The 20,379-nt window shown below is 43.6% G+C and overlaps 1 protein-coding gene across 2 annotated transcripts in view; it reads right to left on the reverse strand.

Moving 5' to 3' along the window:
- Positions 1 to 20,379, reverse strand: part of PLCG2 (phospholipase C gamma 2) — a 99,114-nt gene that overhangs the window by 48,700 nt on the left and 30,035 nt on the right. For both annotated transcript variants that reach the window (XR_012906659.1, XM_075939997.1), the window contains exons 4-9: positions 14,815 to 14,908; positions 13,026 to 13,073; positions 6,320 to 6,404; positions 4,268 to 4,351; positions 2,270 to 2,313; positions 740 to 812 (exon numbers count right to left, since the gene is read on the reverse strand). Coding sequence is in view for 1 of the 2 variants with exons in the window: in XM_075939997.1 (XP_075796112.1) it covers positions 740 to 812; positions 2,270 to 2,313; positions 4,268 to 4,351; positions 6,320 to 6,404; positions 13,026 to 13,073; positions 14,815 to 14,908 (428 nt within the window). In the remaining variant the exon portion in view is untranslated. The remainder of the gene's footprint in view (positions 1 to 739; positions 813 to 2,269; positions 2,314 to 4,267; positions 4,352 to 6,319; positions 6,405 to 13,025; positions 13,074 to 14,814; positions 14,909 to 20,379) is intronic.

Here is a 20,379-nt window from a genome sequence, read left to right on the forward strand (position 1 = left end):
AGGCTGTCACAGGTGGGGACCTGATTTAAGAGTGAATCCTGGCCCTACTGAAGACTGAGAAGATCTAACTCTGGACTCTTTATGTTCTTTCAGCATCATTTTGTACAGCAGATCTCCAGATATTCCAAAGAATTACAATATGCACTGTCATAGAGCAGACAGTTTCAGAAATGAATTGCTTGGTTCCTTCAGCGAATTTTTTTTAAATTAATTCAGTACCTTATCAGTCAAACCAAGTCATGCTGTCTGAGAATCAGAATCTCAGCTGTTATAGACAAAGACAAGCCCCTCCCCAGAGCAATGAACCCATCTGCCTACAAATACAGGACACCTCTTCAAAGACAGCACACATCAGGAATGACAGTCTGACCCTCTTCACACCAATGGAAAAGCTCCCTTAGATTTCAATGGGTTTGGAACACGACCCCAAACATTAACATGGAGGGCCAGTCGTCATCCTTGACTTTATTAATTTTCAGCCACTAATCACCTCAGTGTATTTAGCAGCTTGGCAAAGACCAGAAAAATTCATTTGCACACACATTTTGTTCTTTTCGCAATAGAAAAACAGTAGCTGAGTGAAAAATCACACCTTAATCATGAAGATTAATGCTCAGATTTAGCTCACAAGGTTCAATGCTAGTTATCAGTCATCCTGTGTTTCAGATTGTGACTTTGAAAAATACAAAATGCTGTGAGGCTTGATGAGGAAGAATTCTGAGTTTCATAAGCGTCTCACCTGTTGCTCATGTAGCAGAAATCTCTGGAAGTCATGCAAATGAACGGCTGAAGCATCTGGGCGATCAGTATTTCTAGACCAGAAGAAAGAGGAAAATTTTTAGAAGAAACATTTTATTTTAAAAACAGATAGATAAAAAAAATAATTTAAGACAGGGCCATAATAGGACCATGCTAGAGAATTTCAATCAACTAGATCGTGGATTTATAGCCTAATCCAAAATACAGTTGAAGGTGGTCTCTCCATTATCCCTAATGGGCTCGGGATCAGGCCCCACAAACAGCTGTCTAATGTCTGACTCAGCAGCCTTTGAATCAGAGCTTCCAGCTCCCTTCTGAGCTTCCATAATGACTCACTTTGTGACCCAGGCAAGTTACTGAAATGTGATTTGTCCTTTTCATATGTGTTCATTTTTTTAATTGTATCCTTTGGTATATATGGTTGTGACAATTTTCTTCCACTATTTGATCTGAGGAAGTGGGTCTGGCCCACGAAAACTCATCACCTAATAAACCATCTTGTTAGTCTTTAAAGTGCTACATAGTCCTGTTTTTTGTTTTTATCTCCTTCTGTTTATCCTTTTATGTGAAGACAACACTGACTTATCTCAGTGCAGTGACTTATCTCAGTGGGATGTTGTGCAGCTTAATTATGTCACTATAGAAATTTTATTATTATAAATTATTAGCATAACCATAATCACACAAGCCACGTCTTCTGGATATTTACCAGATGAGCTAACATGGAGAACCAAAACCTCATGCCAGCAGTCACAATGGGGCTAAAGAACTGGGCCCTATATTAAAGTCAGCCATTTCTAAATGAATTTCTCAAATGTTTTAACTAAAATTGTTGATGTAATATTTAAAGTTCTGATAAATTCAGTTCCAGAAAAGAATAATAGCAGCAATGCTCATCACTTTTATGCTCCAGCACCTCATTTCTTTAACATGCTGTGCAAATAGTTAATTTTCAACTCCCCTCAGTTAATATTATGCCCATTTTACAGACTGAGAAACTGAGATCCAATGATGCCACAGAATTTGACATTAGGATTCTTCCCTGCTTCTGTAAAGTCCCTGTACCACACACGTCTTCAGTTCAAAATTAAGCTTATCCATAAAAAGAAACAGAGACCACGTCTGTCCTTTGCTAGGCATGAGCAGCTCTGACTAAAATCTATCTGTGAGTAAAGTTTGACTCTCAACAGCTTCCTTATGCTATTTTTATTCTGTCCTTACTCAGGAAATCTTCCACTGAATTCAGAATTTTAGGAAGAGTGTCTTAATATGTGAGGTGTTAAAATTCATATAAAAAGAATATATGACAATTTTATTCATTTTAACCAGTAGCATAGCAACAAGATATGACATCTGTCATCACTAATGAAAACACCTTAATAGAAAACAATGACATCACTTTAAATTATGAATTAACTTTTCCATTCCCTGAAATCTTTGAGTATGCAAAGTCCTACAATGTTATAAACAACACACATATGGACAAATTTATAGTAACAGAAAATCTCACCCGAGAATGAACACAGAAGAATCCTTTTTGAATTCATCAAGAATCTTAAGGGGAGAGGGGGAAAGAGAGACACACAGTCAGAAATATCTTTAACTCTTGGCCAGGATAAAAATGTCTGTATTTTATATATGCTAAATTAGAAAGATAAATTTTGAGTTAAAATGCAAGGTAAGAAACAACAGATTGTCATATGCACTCTTCAGCCTTCTCTATGTAAAAGCACACAATTCACAGCCAAACTTAGTTTTCCTAATGGTCATAACAAACACAAGCAGTCAAGGTTCCTCCAAGAGAATCTGGAAAAACCGGAAACATGTATCGTTTATCCTATTTAGTCACCAAGGTATAAAACCCAAAACTAAATGGCTTCCAGGCTAGACCAGCAGAGTTCAAAGCTTGGGAAACTTCGCTGTAAACAGTAGCTAAGCAAGACTAGGAGTTTCCTTGAAATGCTGCACCAAGGGCGTGGACAATCAGATAACTAGGAAATCAGATTACCTCACTATACTTGTGCTATACTCTCCTCTTTATGTAATTATTTTTCTATTTCATGTTTAAATGAAATGTCATGAAGAGAGACACATTAACAAGGCTGGCTAAACAAAGAAGTCCTACTTCAAGCATATAGTTCTCTTTTGATTGCACTGTATGGATCCACATTACAATGATTACATTTAATCTACAAGGCTGAAAAAAAAAGAATCACTAATAAACCATGCTTATGTACAACTGAGAACAGAAAGCCTCTGTTTTAACAACCTCCTACATATTTGCAGGCACAATTAACAGGATGCAGACACTAGCACTGAGATATTTATACCAACATTTTCAAGTGAGGCACCTAAATAAGTGATTTTCAGAGATGATATATACTTTCAGTTCCCACTGACTTCATGAATCTGGGTGAAATGAACATTTGGAAGTAATGATCAATAGTTACCTAAACAAATCACTAGCCTAATTCTTTCGCATTTACACATCCCAGTGGCTTTTGCAATGCACTAATTATATTCACGTACCATCTCCAGACATAACTGAGAATGACAGTGTTCATCTTTATTTAGTGATCATGACATGTCATTGGTATAATTTAGAGACTATCCTTTGGCATATGGATTAAGTTTTACAAGGAAGTCGTGCGAAAACGAATCAGAATCATAGAACCACAGAGCTGGAAAAGACCTCAGAAGGTCATCAAGTCCAGCCTCCTGCTCTAGGCAGGACCAATCCCAACTAAATCAACCCAGCCAGGGCTTTGTCAAGCCGAGACTTAAACACCTCTAGGGATGGAGACTCCACTACTTCCCTAGGTAACCCATTCCAGTGCTTCACTACTCTCCTAGTGAAATAGTTTTTCCTAATATCCAACCTGGACCTCTCCCACCGCAACTTGAGACCACTGTTCCTTGTTCTGCCATCTGTCACTACTGAGAACAGCCTTTCTCCAGCCTCTTTGGAACCTCCCTTCGGGAAGCTGAAAGGCTGCTATCAAACCCCCCTCACTCTTTGATTCTGCAGGCTAAACAGACCCAACTCCCTCAGCCTCTTCTCATAGGTCATATGCTCCAGCCCCCTAATCATTTTGATTGACCTCCGCTGGACCCTCTCCAATGCTTGTAATAGGTCCTTAGATCAGGTGCAATTAATAAATGTTAAGTGAAATGAAACCCTTATTTCACTTAACATTTATTAATTGCACCTGATCTAAGGACATATTACACACCAGACAAAAAGACTCACATAACAAAATAAAATCCCATTACCTGTTTGTACACTTTTACCTTTTAAATAACCAAGAAGCAATACAAACTTTATTTATTGTACGATTCCAGTTATTGGCACTGGTGGCCACAGACACATCAAATACAATTCTGTAAGGCAGGGCTTTGATATGGTGGTGATGGTATGGGCGGGGAGGTGAATCAGCATTCCCTTTTTATTCCAGGGAATGAAAGCAGGATACAAGTATGTAGATCTGCCATCTATGAATGAATTTACCGATTTCTGTTGTTCAAACATCATTTTCTTGTAAAACAAATGAAATTGTTCGAAGCTAAGTTCTTCCTTGGGAGCTCCAATTTCCTGTGAAGAGGAAACATTAAACAGTGTTATTTGGGATATCTTAGGTTACAGCCATACAGCAACATATGTGACATGTTCTTTCCAGGCGCCATAGTCTTCCAAGGGATATATGGCTGTCATATTTTTAATTGTGTTAACATAAGGGCTAATTGATTTCTGAAGAAAACTGAACAAACAGAATCTTGATTAGTAATACACTGTTCCTACCCCTCATCTCTGGCCACTACCAAGGCTCAGAGAACCAGCAGGAAGTTAGCCTGCAGCTCACTTTCATCTAGCTCAGTGTTTCTCAACCAGTGGTAAGAGTACTCTTAGGGGGACACAAGAGAAGTCTCGGGGGGCACGTCAGTACAACTGAAATTTGGAGAAAATTGAATTTTTGTTTTAAGTTTTACAGCACTTTATTATTTTTGTACTTTTTACACCCAAAAATTTCATCGCCCACCCAGCTACGAAGTTGTTTAAATAAATGTGTTGCAATGGTAGAAAAATATTGTGTGTGTCTGAAAACTGTAGGTACTGGGGGTACTTATAATTTTTTTAAAGGGGGTACTTTATTTAAAAAAAAGGTCAAGAAACACTGATCTAGTTAATTAAGAAGACAGGTGGCAGATTCTGAAGAATGTTTCATTCCGTGTTCATTACCCAGAGTACCAGCAACTATAATCTGGGACTTTGAGAATAGAGAGGTATAAAGAAGGAAAAATAAGGACCTCTGTAATGAGCCTCAAAAGTTATCAATAGTAATTCATGTTGAATAGAAACTAAAAGTATCACTTCATTCATAATGCAAATTCTAGCTTTAAAACAGGCACAGACCAGTTATTCCTATATATTTTCACAGTATCAACAATAGGGCCATGAGCCTGACTTTGAATTTGGGCAATACAGGCAGTCCCCGGGTTACGTACAAGATAGGGACTGTAGGTTTGTTCTTAAGTTGAATCTGTATGTAAGTCGGAACTGGTGTCCAGGTTCAGCCGCTGCTGAAACTGACCGCCAGTTCTGACTTACATACAGAATCAACTTAAGAACCCCAGGCGTCCCCAAGTCAGCTGCTGCTGAAACTGATCAGCAGCTGATTCCAGGAAGCCCGGGGCAGAGCAACTCTGCCTCGGGCTTCCTGTAGTCAGCGCTGGTCAGTTTCAGCAGAAGCTGACTTGGGGACGCCTGGGGCAGAGCAGCTGGGGTGCTGCTGGGTTGCTCCAGTAGCGCCGCTCCTTGGTGCTACTGGACCAACCCAGCAGCACCCCATCTGCTCTGCCCCAGGGTCCAAAACAAAAGCCTGGTCTGCTGGGGGGGGGGCACACTAGCTGCGCCCCCCCCCCAGCAGACCAGGGACACGGGGAGCAGAGCCACAGTGACAGCGGGGTGCCGTGCCTCTGAGGCTTTGCTCTGGCAAAGTTTCAGAGGCGCGGGACCCCGCCGCGGCTGCAGCTTCAGTCCCGGTGCCTGTGGTCTGCTGGGGATGGTCCCCAGCAGATCACAGGCACCGGGACTGAAGCCGCAGCCGCAGGGGGGTCCCGCGCTTCTGAAACTTTGCCAGAGCAAAGCCTCAGAAGCGCGGGAACCCGCCCGGTGCCCCTGGGCTGCTGGAGACGGTCTCCAGCAGACCAGGGGCACCGGAGCAGCTTACGAACGGGGCTTTCTCGCCCCAGAGCTCGCAGGTAGCAATCCGCCACCTCGACCTCCGGGGCAAGAAAGCCCCGTTCGTAAGTGCGGATCTGACATAAGTCGGATCCGCGTAAGTCGGGGACTGCCTGTACTGCAATATTAATACCAGTAATATACTGTAATAAAGATAATTAAAAAACTCTTCTACCTTACATTCAAACCTAAACTCTGAAATTAAGCAACACAAATCAGATTAATTCACATAAGAAGCAAAAGCCACAAACAAGATGATATATGTAAGTGTCAATATATATTTTCACCAAATATTGGGTAGCAGGTGCTTTGGATAATTACCGCAAATTTATCCTTCAAGAATTTCACGCTGCCAACTTTGAAGTTTACTAAGGGAAGTACAGTCTTCAGTTCTCTAAGGCTGATACTAAAAAACAAAATGGCAAAAATCATGTTCTATTACTATCCATGCAACCTACAACTATGCAGTTGTATATATTTTCATCAACCCAAAAGTTAAATTACTGATACATTTTTAAAACATTCTCTGTCCACTGCTCCAACCCAACTGCAATAGAAGTCTGTGGAAAGCCTACTACTGGCTGCTTTGGAAGCAGATGGAATAATATGGAACTTGCTGTAAAACTACAGCTAGATACAAAAAACTACAATAACTTCAGGATGCAGGGGGAATGGCAGACTTCAACCCAAATCTCAACGGTGCAGGCTGAATTTTGTGGGCTCCAAAACTGATCAGCTAATTTTTCTGATCACCAAATTGGGGACTGGTTTAAGGCCAATGTCAAATTTTCAATTAGCCTTAAACCAGTCCCCAATTTGGTGATCAGAAAAATTAGCTGATCAGTTTTGGAGCCCACAAAATTCAGCCTGCACCTATTTCTGCAGATACAAACACATAGCAATGAGTCTGCACAATTGTCCTTCTCCATGTGTAAAATAAGTATTCAACAAACATGCAGGAACAAACACTTGTATGCACATTTTTAGGAATGTGAAATCTAGAACAGCATTTGATAACTTCAGATCTCAATTCCAACCACTTTTCATTATGGCATTACAACTGGTTTATATTGGTGACCGCCTCTATATTCCTGACTCAAACTAAATTTGCATGTGAAAAAAACCAAAAAGTTGTTCCTTTGAAGACACAGCTTTAGTGTCCACAATTCAGAATTGGATAAAGTGGAGAGAATTCAGAGAAGAGCCTCCAGAGGGAATTCTGTGCCAAAAAAATAACAATTCTACAAAATTCTGTATATTTTATTTGTCAATAAATAAATGTAGAGGCTCCAGGATGGCAGTGGGAGGGGCAAAAGCCATTGGTTGCATGGAGGTGGAAGATCACTGTGCTGCCCCTCTCCAGCCCCCCAGGACACAGACACCACGCAAGGGCTGGGCCTGCCAGACCCCTGCCCCTCCATTCCAAGAGCACCAAGGTAGCAAGCAAGAGGGACAGAGTCTCAAAGCAAGCCCATCACTGGTCTCCAATCCAGGTATGAGGCAGACAGGGTCAGCCCAGCAGGGATTAAAGCATGGAGAAGCTTAGTGAGGGGATCCAGCTGTGGGATGAGTGGGTTCTGTGTGGGGCAACCTGGGTGCAGGCAGCTCGGTGTGGTGGATCTGGACGCAAAGCAGCTCAGTGAGGGATTCTGGATCCAAGGGAGTAATGGGATTCTGCAGAGAGGTGAACATGATCGTGAGGGGGGCAGGCTCAGGAGGACTGCAAGCGTGAGGAGGCTCCACGTGCTGGAGGTGTGGGACTTACAGAATCACAGAACCATAGAGCTGGAAGAGACCTCAGAAGGTCATCAAGTCCAGCCCCCTGCTCTAGGCAGGGCCAATCCCAACTGAATCAACCAGGGCTTTGTCAACTGGCCAGGGCTTTGTCAAGCCGAGACATAAACACCTCTAGGGATGGAGACTCCACTACTTCCCTAGGTAACCCATTCCAGTACTTCACTACTCTCCTAGTGAAATCGTTTTTCCTCATATCCAACCTGGACCTCTCCCACTGCAACTTGAGACCATTGCTCCTTGTTCTGCCATCTGTCACTGAGAACAGCCTTTCTCCATCCTCTTTGGAACCTCCCTTCAGGAAGCTGAAGGCTGCTATCAAATCCCCCCTTATTCTTCTCTTCTGCAGACTAAACAGACCCAACTCCCTCAGCCTCTCCTCGTAGGTCATATGCTCCATCCCCCTAATCATTTTTGTTGCCCCCCGCTGGACCCTCTCCCATGCGTCCACATCCTTTTTGTAGTGGGGGCCCCAGAACTGGACATAATATTCCAGATGTGGCCTCACAAGAGCAGAATAAAGGGGAATAATCACATATCTGGATCTGCTGGCAATTCTCCTCCTAATGCAACCTAATATGCCATTAGCCTTCTTGGCTACAAGGGCACATTGTCAACTCATATCCAGCTTCTCATCCACCGTAATCCTCAGGTCCTTTCTGCAAAACAACTACTTAGCTGGTTGGCCACCAGCCTGTAACAATGCTTGGGATTCTTCCATCCCAAGTGCAGGACTCTGCACTTGTCCTTGCTGAACCTCATCAGATTTCTTGTGGCCCAATCCTCCAATTTGTCTAAGTCACTCTGGACCCTCTCTCTGCCCTCAAGTGTATCTACCTCTCCCCCTAGCTTAGTGTCATCTGCAAACTTGCTGAGGATGCAATCTATCCCCTCATTCAGGTCATTAATAAAGATATTGAACAAAACCGGTCCTAGAACCGAACCTTGGGAGACTCCGCTAGAAACCGACCGCCATCCTGACATCGAGCCGTTGATCACTACCCGCTGGGCCCAGCCTTCTAGCCAGCTTTCTATCCATCTTACCATCCATTTATCCAATCAACATTCCCTTAACTTGCTGGCAAGAATATTGTGGGAGACCGTATTAAAAGCCTTGCTAAAGTCAAAGTACATCACATCCACTGACGTTCCCATGTCTTCAGAGCCAGTCACCTCATCATAGAAGCTAATCGGATTGGTCAGGCACGACTTGCCCTTTGTGAATTCATGCTGACTATTCTTGATCACTTTCCTCTCTTCCAAGTGCCTCAAAATGGATTCCTTAAGGATCTCTTCCATGATTTTTCCAGGGTCCGAGGTAAGACTGACCAACCTATAGTTCGCTGGATCGTCCTTCTTCCCTTTTTTGAAGATGGGCACTACATTTGCCTTTTTCCAATCATCCGAGATCTCTCCTGACCTCCACGACTTTTCAAAGATAATGGCCAAAGGCTCCTCAATGACATTTGCCAACTCCCTCAGTACCCTCGGATGCATTAAGTCCGGACCCATGGATTTGTGTATGTTTAGCTTTTCTAAATAGTTCCTAACCTGTTCTTTACCCACCACGGGCTGTCCATCTTCATCCCATCTTGCATCACTTAGTGCATTAGTCTGGGAGCTGACCTTGTCCATGAAGACAGAGGCAAAGAAAGCATTGAGTACTTCAGCTTTCCCCACATCATCTGTCACTAGGTTACCTACTTCATCCAGTAGGGGCCCACACCCTCTCTGATCACCTTCTTCTTGCTAACATGCCTGTAGAAACCTTTCTTGTTACCCTTCACATCCTTTGCCAGTCACAATTCCTTGGTCGAGTGGGGACCCAGATGCAGCTGGTTAGGGCTCTGTGAGGCAGTCCAGGTGCAGGAAGTGGGGCTGTTTGGGGTAGGGCTTTGAATGTAGGGGGCTCAGCAGAGGGTGGCTTGGGTGCACGGATGGGGGTCTGGATGCAGCGGGTTTGGCAAGGCAGGGGCTTGCATGCAGGGGGCTCAGCGGGAGGGCCTCTGGGTTTAGGGGGTGAGGTTCAGTGGTGGGGCTGATGCACAGGGGCTTAACAAACTGTGGAGCACCTCTCTATACAGTGATCCCTCCTCCTGTGGTTGAGGAGCAAATAGGGCTACACACCTCCCTCATCCACTCCAGCTGTGGCTGCAACGTATCTTAGATGCTTATATGGCCATAATTATGCAGTTCCCAGAGTGCGTCATGAGCTTTAATTTCCATATCTTCACAACACAGCAACAGGTGGTGAACTGAGCACCCCACAGCTAAGTAGTCACACTGAGTGCTTCTGGCACAGCAGGGATGGGAATCAAGGCCTCAAGCTCTAGGCCTTTGTTGTGACCTTTTAGATTAGGGATTCTCAAACTCGCAGTGATGGCTAGAGCCCTGCACGGATACAAAACCTGTATCCCCATCCACATCCTTATCTGCAAAAGTGAGTCTCAGAGATCCACATCTGCACCCGCAGATATAAAGCTGATATCTGAGGAGTTGCAGGGCTCCAGTGACAGCCACCTCAGGGGATTGTGAGGTTACTATCTGGGGGTGTAGCCTGAGCCATCAGCCTCCACCCTCAAATCCTGCTTCTCCTTCAACATTTAGGGTGCGTCTACACAGCACCCTTACCTTGAAATAAGTAAATTGCATAGCTTATTTCGAGGTAATTTCAAAATAGCTTATTTCAAAATTTGGTGCTGTCCACACAGGGTTTTGTCGACAAAAGTGGACAGTCGACAAAAGCATTATTATTGTATCTACACTGTCCCATTATTGTATCTACACTCTCATGTCGACAAAGTGGCTTGCTTTGTCGACAGAACTGGATATAGTCTAGACGCGCTTTGTCGACAGAAGCTTTGTCGACAGTGTTTCTCGACAAAGCCTCTGTCGACAAAAGTCTGTAGTCTAGGCGTGCCCATAGAGTTAAATATAAAAAATGTATTTTAAATTTATAAACGGGGGTCATATTCAAAGGCTTGCTGTGTGAAAGGAATCACCAAGAATAGTCACCTGAGAGCAAAAAACAACTTCTATGAAACCCTTCTGATCTTCAAAGTGTTTTACAAGTATCCATCTGCACAGCTGTCCTGTGAGTTGCCATCATCCCCATTTTGCAGACATGATAACTGAGGCAGAGCAGGCAAGAGCCAACACAAGAGTTGGTGACCAGAATGAGATTAGAGCTCGGGAAGGTCCTGGTTCTTGATCCTGTTGTTACACCATAAGAACATGCACTTTTCCCTTTGCACTGTCTCCTCTTCCCTCCCCCGGCCTGAGCACAATGCCTCCCAACTGCACCTTCAGGACTAACAAGCAAAGGCCTTCCCCCAGAATTGAGACTTCAATGCTTCCCTGCTGGGGGTAGCCTGGAAATACCAGCTTTATAATTAACCAACTAAAAATTTTAAAACTTTTTAAAAAGTTAATCAGAGCATTCATCTGATTCCTGGATTTTCCATGGGTAGGAATCCTCTCTGGGAAAAGTGAAATCATCATCACCTCCTGGTACAGCTCCAATCCCAGTGGGATCAGCTTTATCACCTTCCAGTGATAAAGCTAACATAACCATTTGTTCCATGGTTCCCCTCTCCTGTGGCACTTTCTTAAATACAGGAGAGCAGGTGCCAAGTGTAGCAACGTGAGCTGGCATTCAGTAAAGATTGGTGCAGCTGGCACACTTTATCCTTCCCCGCCACACTGAACGAGTCAGTCTCCGAGATCTAAAATCTCTCTGAACCCATGTGCTTGGGAACCCAGTTCTGTTCGTGTCCTTCCATCTGTACCGCAATCTGTAGCCCTGTTCTACATATTGCCTGCTGAATGGTGTTATTTCCTGCAATAACATGTTTTCAGGCACACAATAAGAGAATGCTTTGTTTTACTCTTAGGACAAGGCTAAATGAGAGGAAATGAATGTTATTTTCTGTACTGAATAAGAAGCACAATCATTAATGCTGCTGGGAGAAGAGGGGTAGCTAAGCTGCACTGATGTGCCACTTTTCCTTTTTAAGGAATCATGCAAATTACATCAATTCTAATGTAAAATATGCAGCAGAACTTGCAAGTCAGCATCCTCTGCACTGCAGCAGGCTACACGGCACCTTGGCAAGGATTCACTCTCACTCACCATAAAGGTCTGGAAGACTAAAATCTGCACCATTTTTGCATAAGCCTGCAGTGAGCAGACTCCATTTCCCACAGGAACCCGAATTTGCCACCTCCATAATTACAACATGCTGCAGCTTCCTCAGTGGAGAAGCACGAGTCCTAAGCCTAGGTCTATCCTGACACACTGCAGGGTGACAGTCGCACACAACCAGGTTAGTTTCACAAGTTATAGCTACCAAAGTAAGTCCTTGCAAGTGATAAATCCACAAACTCTCTGGAATAGCACCACAGCCTTCAATCTAATTTTCAAAGGCCATCCCTGGCTTCCTCCCACCTCTAAGTGCAAGGGATGTCGTATGCCCCCCTAGCCTGTCTGACTCCTGGGATTTCAAAGATGACCTTCCCCCCTTAACTGGTCTCTCTGTTCTTCCTCAGGCTGTACCCCACAGATCTCCTTGTCCCTACCTCATCTTCCAAGGATCCCCCTTTATTTTTGCCCCATCATGCTCTTCCCCCCACTCCCCGTAACTCCATGAAAGGCTCTGGTTCACTGTGGGGAGGACGGAAAGTTGCTGCTGCTGCTGGGTAAACTCATCTGTGCCCCACTTCACTCTCTTCACCCTCTCAGGCAGTGCTGGGGGCAAAGCCGAGGCAGGAAAGCAGAGACCCAGCCTTTGGGTTCCCAACTGATTAGCCAAGGGGCAACAGCCTCTACAAAAGAAGCAGCTAGGTGCTGCTGGGAGCAGGGGAGGGGAAGGACTGAAGACTGGAAAGCAGGAGGAAGAAGGTATCCCCTTTCCTGGCCTAAAACTACACTCATGCTAATTCCAATCAGGCAAAAAAAGGACAAAGAACAAGATGACACGTGTTGATTGTTTCCTTCTGTGTTACACTATATACACACACATCAGTGAATTTCATATGATTGATCTCCCCATAACAGAACAAAAATTCCTAATTAATCTGTCCCGGACTCTCACGTGGGCATGTAGGTCATATCTTTCTCATGCAAAATGATGTCTGTTATTTTAAATTCTATTTCCATACTTTGTGTAGGAAAACGGATCATGAAAACGGACCATGAAAACTAAGCAAAACCTAAAAAGAGTGAGATTCATACCTGTTCCTTCTACTCTGGTCAACAGAGTAGATCTGCTTTCTCAGCCAGCTTTAAAAAAAACAACAGAAAAGTTGTTTTAAGAATTAAGAATAAACAGAACTGTTCATTATCACAGTTTCAGGGATGATCGTAATCAGTAACTAGAAATCTAGCACATTCTGAAAAATTATTCAAGTGTTTTCAGGTGCTGCATCATCTTAATTGTGTAGCTTTACAATAATATTTTCAAAACAAAAGTTTTTTCTCCCCTTGGTGCTGTGTAACAAGCCCACATAAACAAGGGGAAATGACTAACCATATCAGTGAAAATAACTGGGCAAAAAAGAGCCACATTTTCAGCTGGTAGAAACTGACACAGTTCCACTAGATCAGTGGAACTACATTGAAGATCTAGTCCCATAAATCATCAACTGTATGAAGTAAAATTTTTTTTAAAAAACTGCTTAATCTCTTTCAGATGTAATAATCTTTTACCAATCTTAGGTTAAAAAATATAAAATCAGGCAAAAGTGTCTATTTTCAGGCCAACATCCCTTTAGTGATATCAGCAATACTGACAATGAAGATCTGTTCGTATGTCATCTTTCACCTCAAAAGATATAGAAACCAATAAGCTCTGTCTATTCAAGAATCACTTTGCTGCTAAAATGTAGGCACCTCTAGGCTATGACTACACCGGCAGGTTCTTCCGAAAGAACGGCCGTTCGTCCACAGAGCGTCCACACTGCCCGCCCGCTCTTGCACAAGAAGATTTACAGTACAGCATCGGAAGAGAGGGCTTTTTGCGCAAGAGCTACGCTCTTTTCCAACAGGTATAAGCTCTCTTGCGCAGGAACTCTTGCGCAAGAAGGCAATGTGGACGTGCAGCAGGGGTTTCTTGCACAAGAAAGCCCTATGGCTAAAATGGACATCAGAGCTTTTTCTGTGCAAGAGAGCGTCCACACTGCCATGGAGGCTCTTGCACAAAAACACATCTCTTGCGCAAAAGCACATGGCTGTGTGGACGTGTTCTTGTCAAGAGTTCTTGCGCAGGAAGTCTTAGCAAGATGTTCTTGCGGAACAACCCGCCAGTGTAGACATAGCCCTAGAGTGACGCACAGCAACTGTAGAACAGCACAGTGCAACATCATACAAAAGTTAAAGACAGGATGTGAGGAATCCTTTTTTCCCAGTTGGAACTGGACTTAGATAGGCAACGCATCAATACCTGAGCTGAAATTTGGACCAACAACAGATGAAGAAAGACGGGCCATAGCTTTCCCCCATTGTGAAATAAAGGTGAATGGGGTGACAAGTCTGGGAGGTGGCTCAAGCCTGTTGAGAAGAGAAGGATTCTCTGCCCAGGGCTGGGTGGAGGGAGGAAAGATTCTAGGTGTGAGATCCTGAGAAACTCTGGATCTCTAGAATCCTCTCCAAGGCCAACACACAGACCAGACATTCCCATGAACTTTTTAAAGTGTTTTGTTTTTTTTTTTGCATCCAAACCTGGAACATGGCAAGATTATATTAAAAATCCAACTAACCACCCATAGAGCCAAATCCATTGCAGTATACGTAGCCAAGACTTCACAGAAGACTATCAAGTGGCATACGGTTCTACAAGATGTGAATTTGGACCACGCTTTCTAAGTATAGCGTGTTTTCTGCAGAGTAATTGCTTTTAATGTAACTGATGGACCACGCTTGTTTTATCCTTGAAAATGTCTGTTCAGATATTCATTGTCAAACTGCAAAGAAGTGTCAAACTGTTAAAGCATCTCTCAAACAAAAGAGGGAAATTTTCATGTACCTCTCTGTGATTGCAGGTGTGGGAGCGTTCATAGCCTCTTGATGCAAGATATTCAAGCCACACAGCCATTTATCAGCATCATCTTTGGAATCAGCTGCAAAGTTTAATACACTGTGAGAAACATTAATACAAAACAAAGACATAATCCCTAGTGCACGAAATGGGTTAGTTGTCCATTCTCTGATAATCTCACTACAGTGAAATTTACACTGCCAATCCAAGACATTCCAAAGGAAACACCAATGTTAGTTCTTAAGGATATTTTTAAATCACTGCTAGATCTATAAAAAACATTTCCTTTCAAAACTTAGTTGATCAGAACATTGGACGTTTCAACGCTGCAGCAGAAATACTGCAAACCTGCCACTAGACCCTCAATGTGATACAGCAAAATCTTTGCTTTTCCCTCTTCTTCTCTGAAGGTGGCCGAAGTGCCTGCCATGGGCTGAACTGTAGCCCCAGACTGACACGGTAGCCACCCTCGCCTTTAAAACGAACATGTGTCTTGTGGATACTACAGATTCCAGCATGCAGTGCTCCAGCCCTTAACTCTTCTGAGTGACCTGAAAAACAAAACCTTTACCCTGGCTGCCATAATCACACTGCTACACAGTCAATGTCAGACTATGGAGTTGGAGAAAAGTTCACATCAGTGATTTATCTTGCCTAAAAGGTGTATTTGGGAGAAGAGTTTTAAAGTTCCCTCAAACTCCTGCTACAGAATTAGAGCTCAGCTACCTGTTCCTTTCATACTTCTCTTTACATTTTCAAGTCTATTTTTAGAAGGAAAATGGCTGGAAATGCTATTTCATCCCAAAATGAGTTTGCATCTGCACTTGGAGTACCCGCAAACCAGAAGGGCCTACTGGTACTGATCTAACATGATCTGAGTGTTTACTAGTCTGATTAAATTAATGCATTGCATGCTGGGAACTACCATTCCTGTGGGACAAACTTGTATTATTAAAGATGTGAGTGGGTGGGCTGTAATTTTTCTTTCATGCTGCAGATTAGTTGCAGACTTTGCAGCCCTCCGTTGGGCAGAATTTGGACAGGACTGCATTACAGCATTCCAGTTCAGAAATTCATCAAAGCTTCCCTGGAACAAAGCAGTCCTCCTGAAGAACTATTTCCAGACAATACCTCCAACTTAAGCAACTTCCACAATAGCTTTTCAAACAAAAACAGTCTCTCAAAAGATACAGGTTGTTTTTAAAAGTCTACTTTCAAACAATACTGTATTCTCCAAAACTGAAGCCAGAGCCCCAGATTCAGATTCCTGTGGAAATAGTTTTTAATTAGTTACATTTTCAGGAAGGACAGACACCACCCATTGCCAGTCTACTGTCCCAAAGCAACTCTGCCCGTAAAAAAGCTGCCATTCCCCCGTAAGTAACAGTTAATTTGTATTGTTCTCAGAAACCAAGAGAAAGGGCTTTAGCAAAGTAAAAGGATTTTCCTGATATTGAAAATATCAGCCATGTTGTTCTGAGATTCAGAGTGTTATGGCAACATACCTCCTGGTACTGAGTGTTCTCAAAGTACTTGCAGAGACCAGATTTTGAGAAAAAAGCAACAGGAAAAACACTGCCCAAGAGTGCCCAAGGCACTGTTATATTTAAAGTGATACTAAAGAATCTAAAATTTCAGGGATACTATGGTCTTAATCTAAATTGAAATCTGGTACAGGGATCAAAATTTTCACAAGCAGCCATTAGTTTTCAGCACACAAAACCCACATTTGAGTTCACCAATCCTCTGTGCAATTAACTGTACATTATTTCACAAGTATTATATGGAATAGTGATATAAATGTAGCTGTGTTAGTCTGGTGTAGCTGAAACAAAAAACAGGACTATGTAGCATTTTATAAAGTGCTACTTAGTCCTGTTTTTTGTATTATATGGAGTTTGCTTATGCACATGTAAGCCAGGGGTCTGAAGGACTGCTTGCAATGCAGCCAGCTCAAGTTGCTTAGCCCTGCAAGAAAATTAACTCTTGACATGTAAATACAGCTCATGTTGGAATGGGGAAGGAATCCGGGGTGTGGGTATGTAAATCCAGTTCATTCAGGGCTGATGGCAGTTCGGTTGTTAGAATGGAATGTGATGTATTGTAACTAATTGGGGCTGTTGTGTGGTCACAAACCATGCTACCCCTAAATGTAGGAACTGTAAAATATGACACCAGTGCTTGCAGGAGAGACGCCATCATTGTAAGGGGTCTCAGATAAACAAGCCTCCCCCTTCCAAAGTTGAGTGAACTGAGGTAGGGGAGAAGGGGGCTTGAGCCAGCCTGCTTCATGCCTGCCAGGTGTGAGCTGTAAGGGTTCAACCTGTCTCTTCCCTCCCTTTTTAAGGACAGACCTAAAGCAGACTCCATCAGGAGTCTTTTTGTTATTCCAGTGAAAGCTGCAAACTCTTTGCCAGCCTAGGTGGTGGCTAAAGAATTGAAGTCACTGGTTCAGCCTGGAGCCAGACCCATTGCGGCCAGCAGAATGGCTGGTGAGAGTGACCGGCGGGCAGGCAGTAGGAGCAGCGGCAGGAAGCTAGTGAGAGCAACCAGGACGGTTGGTGGAAGTGACCAGCGGATGGGCAGCTGGTGGAGCAAGTGGACCACAGGAGCACCACAAAGGTGGCATGCCTCAGGCTCAGTGAGTGGAATCATCAGGGTGATGTGTCTGGGTCTGCACTGACTGGACAGAGCTGTAAGTGGGGCACGGAGACAGTTTGGGTAGGTGAATGGGACCCTTAAATCGTTGGACTAGTGAGCCAGAGAGGTAAAGGACATTGTTCAATTCATGTGAGCTTGGATGATTACTCATGGGTGGGTTATGGACTCTGGTTATGGTATTTTCCCAAGCTAATGCCATGTGACTTCTCTCTTTCTTTCATTAAAAGTTTCTTTTCTACGCTCAGACTCTGTGCTTGCGAGTGGGGAAACATTGCCTCTCAGAGGCACCCAGGGGTGTGTGAATTTCCCAGGCTTCTGGGTGGGGGCTTGAGCCAGTTGTGTGTGAGATGGATAAAAAGGGACCCCGAGACATTGAACCCAGCCCTGGCTGCTGCCGGCATTACCTGGCAGAAGAGTTACACACATGGGAAAGAACCTCAGCTATGGAGCACATCACTCCACATGTTGAAACATCTCTATGGCTGCTATTAGGATTATAATGCTCACAATGCTCTGATCATGTGTCTAGTCTACTAGGAATGTCTTGAAGAGTACTGCAGTTTTTATTACAATTTTACAAATGAATGTAATGCCCATAAACCTGACAGTGATGCTCAAACTAGTACCAAGGGAATTCCCATACGTGATAAAACCAGCAGCCCATGTAATTCTGTGCCAAAGAAGATTCAAGGATATCTATCAAATCCAAAACTCCAGTTTTGTTTTCAATAAATCCTTTTTTAATGTAATCTGATTGTCTCATTTTCCATAAAAATATCCCATCCATTTTTTAATCTTTCTAACCTTTTGCCTAATGATATCTTGTGGCAAAGAGATTTGTAGCATAGCATTGTGATGAACATAAAAAAGTATTCCTTGTTTTAGTTTTTAGTTCTCCACCTTTCAATTGGATTAACATTCCTTCACCTCATATAGACATGCACTGCCCTTACAGTGCACTTGAACATGCAATTCACTTCCTATTCCAGTCCTTGGTCTCACCAAGGGTATGGTCAACACTACAGAATTAGGTTGATGTAAGCCAGCTTACATTAACCTAACTATAGAAGTGCCTACATTTATGTTTTGCTTCCACCGATGTAACAGTCCCACTATGTCGACTTAATAACTATCTCCGTGAGGAGTGGTGAGTCACAGTCATGTAGTTAGTATGACACAGACTCTGCACTGTTTACATGGACTGTTACTGGCTTTCAGAAGCCATCCCACAATGCCCCACACTGACAGTACAACTAACAGAAACACTCCTGGTAAGGAAGCACACTGCTGACGAGGGATGTTAGATATCGGATTTTTTTAGTAACCGTGTAACCACAGCAATTTTTAAGAGTTACACAGTTACTAAAATACTCCCTGGGGGAGGAGACGGCAGCCAGTGTGCTCCCAGTTACCGGACCCACTCCCAGGGAACTGTCCATGGACAGAGGCTGCTCTGGTATCCCACGGAGCAGCCCTACCCCCACCTCCATCCCCACCTGCACACTACTGCCTCTGATATAGGAATCTCTGTAGAACCAGCATGTAAAGAGCCAGCTTAAAGCCAGATCCACACGCATATTGGCTCCCGCCTGCCCCTCCCGCATGCTGCTGCCTCTGCAAGATAGAGGCAGCAGCACACTGGGGAGGAAGGAGAGCAGGTAGCTCTGTGAGAACCAATATGTATGGGGAGCCGGCTTGAAAGCCTGCTTCACGTGAACACTGCCTCCTGCCTGTCCCCCTCACCCTCCATGCTGCTGCTTCTCGATCAGAGGCAGCAGCATGGGGGTGAGGGGCAGGTGTCTCCATGGGCTCCAGTGCTCACGGGGAGCCAGTTTTTAAGCCAGATTCCTCTGAGCATTGGCCCGTGTGTGCCCCCGTGCTGCTGCCTCAGTGGGAGGCACGGGGGGCCATGCAGCTCCGCAGGAACTGGCCGCGCAGGGAGCTGGCTTAAAAAACAGCTACTCTCAGGCACTGTCTCCTGCGTCCCCCACACCTTGCTGTCTCTGATACAAAGGCAGCAAGGGGGGGGGGGGGGGCTGCGTGTAGTCATTTGGATTAACCAATAAGTCCAAGCTTATCAGTTAATTGTTTAAACGTGTATATGCTAACATCCCTATTGCTGATAAAAGGTGCAAAGTGCAGACACATTCAAATAACATAATTTCTGCCATGGCCACATACTGATGTAAGTTAGGTTGGCTTAATTTTTACAGTGCAGACATGGCCTAAGTAAACAGACCCAGTCTGTTGTGTGGTAGATTCCTCTGATGTGGTTTTCAAGAAGTAGTCTATGAATCTTAAATTCATTTTTACTCAGGGAAAAACTTCCATTCAGACTCGGGGCAAAACTTCCATTTACTTCAATAGGGCCATGATTTCACTCAGATCTCCAGTGTTAGTCTCACCTGAAACGTTTAACTGCAAATGATCTATACTCCTAAATCTGAGTGAACGAATCAAAGATATGTGTTTCATAAAAGAGACTCTCTACAATGTTCCTTCTAAAGAAGCATCAGGGAGCTGCAGGGTATAAAGAAATGGATCAACAGAAACACACAGGGATTTAGTATGTATTTTCTGTTTATAGTTCACTTATACTTGTGCCTAGCAGTAGAGAAAGGCATTTCATCTTGCTAAAACATACAGAGTTGGTCACGAGACTGCTTGCGACAATTCAGACACCTAAAATGACCCACTAATAACCATGAAAATGATCAGTTTAAACAACACAAGGAAAAACAATCATACCTAATAAATTACTTTACACAAAAATTACAAATTGCATAATACAATGATCTTAAGAACAGTAAGATCAAAATCTCTCTCTCTCTCACACTCACACAGTTTTAAAGGTTTGATGTATATTAGGAAGGCTAGGGGAGTAGGGAAGGA

Source organism: Pelodiscus sinensis, chromosome 12, assembly GCF_049634645.1.
Source record: "Pelodiscus sinensis isolate JC-2024 chromosome 12, ASM4963464v1, whole genome shotgun sequence".
Classification (NCBI taxonomy): Eukaryota; Metazoa; Chordata; order Testudines; family Trionychidae; genus Pelodiscus; species Pelodiscus sinensis.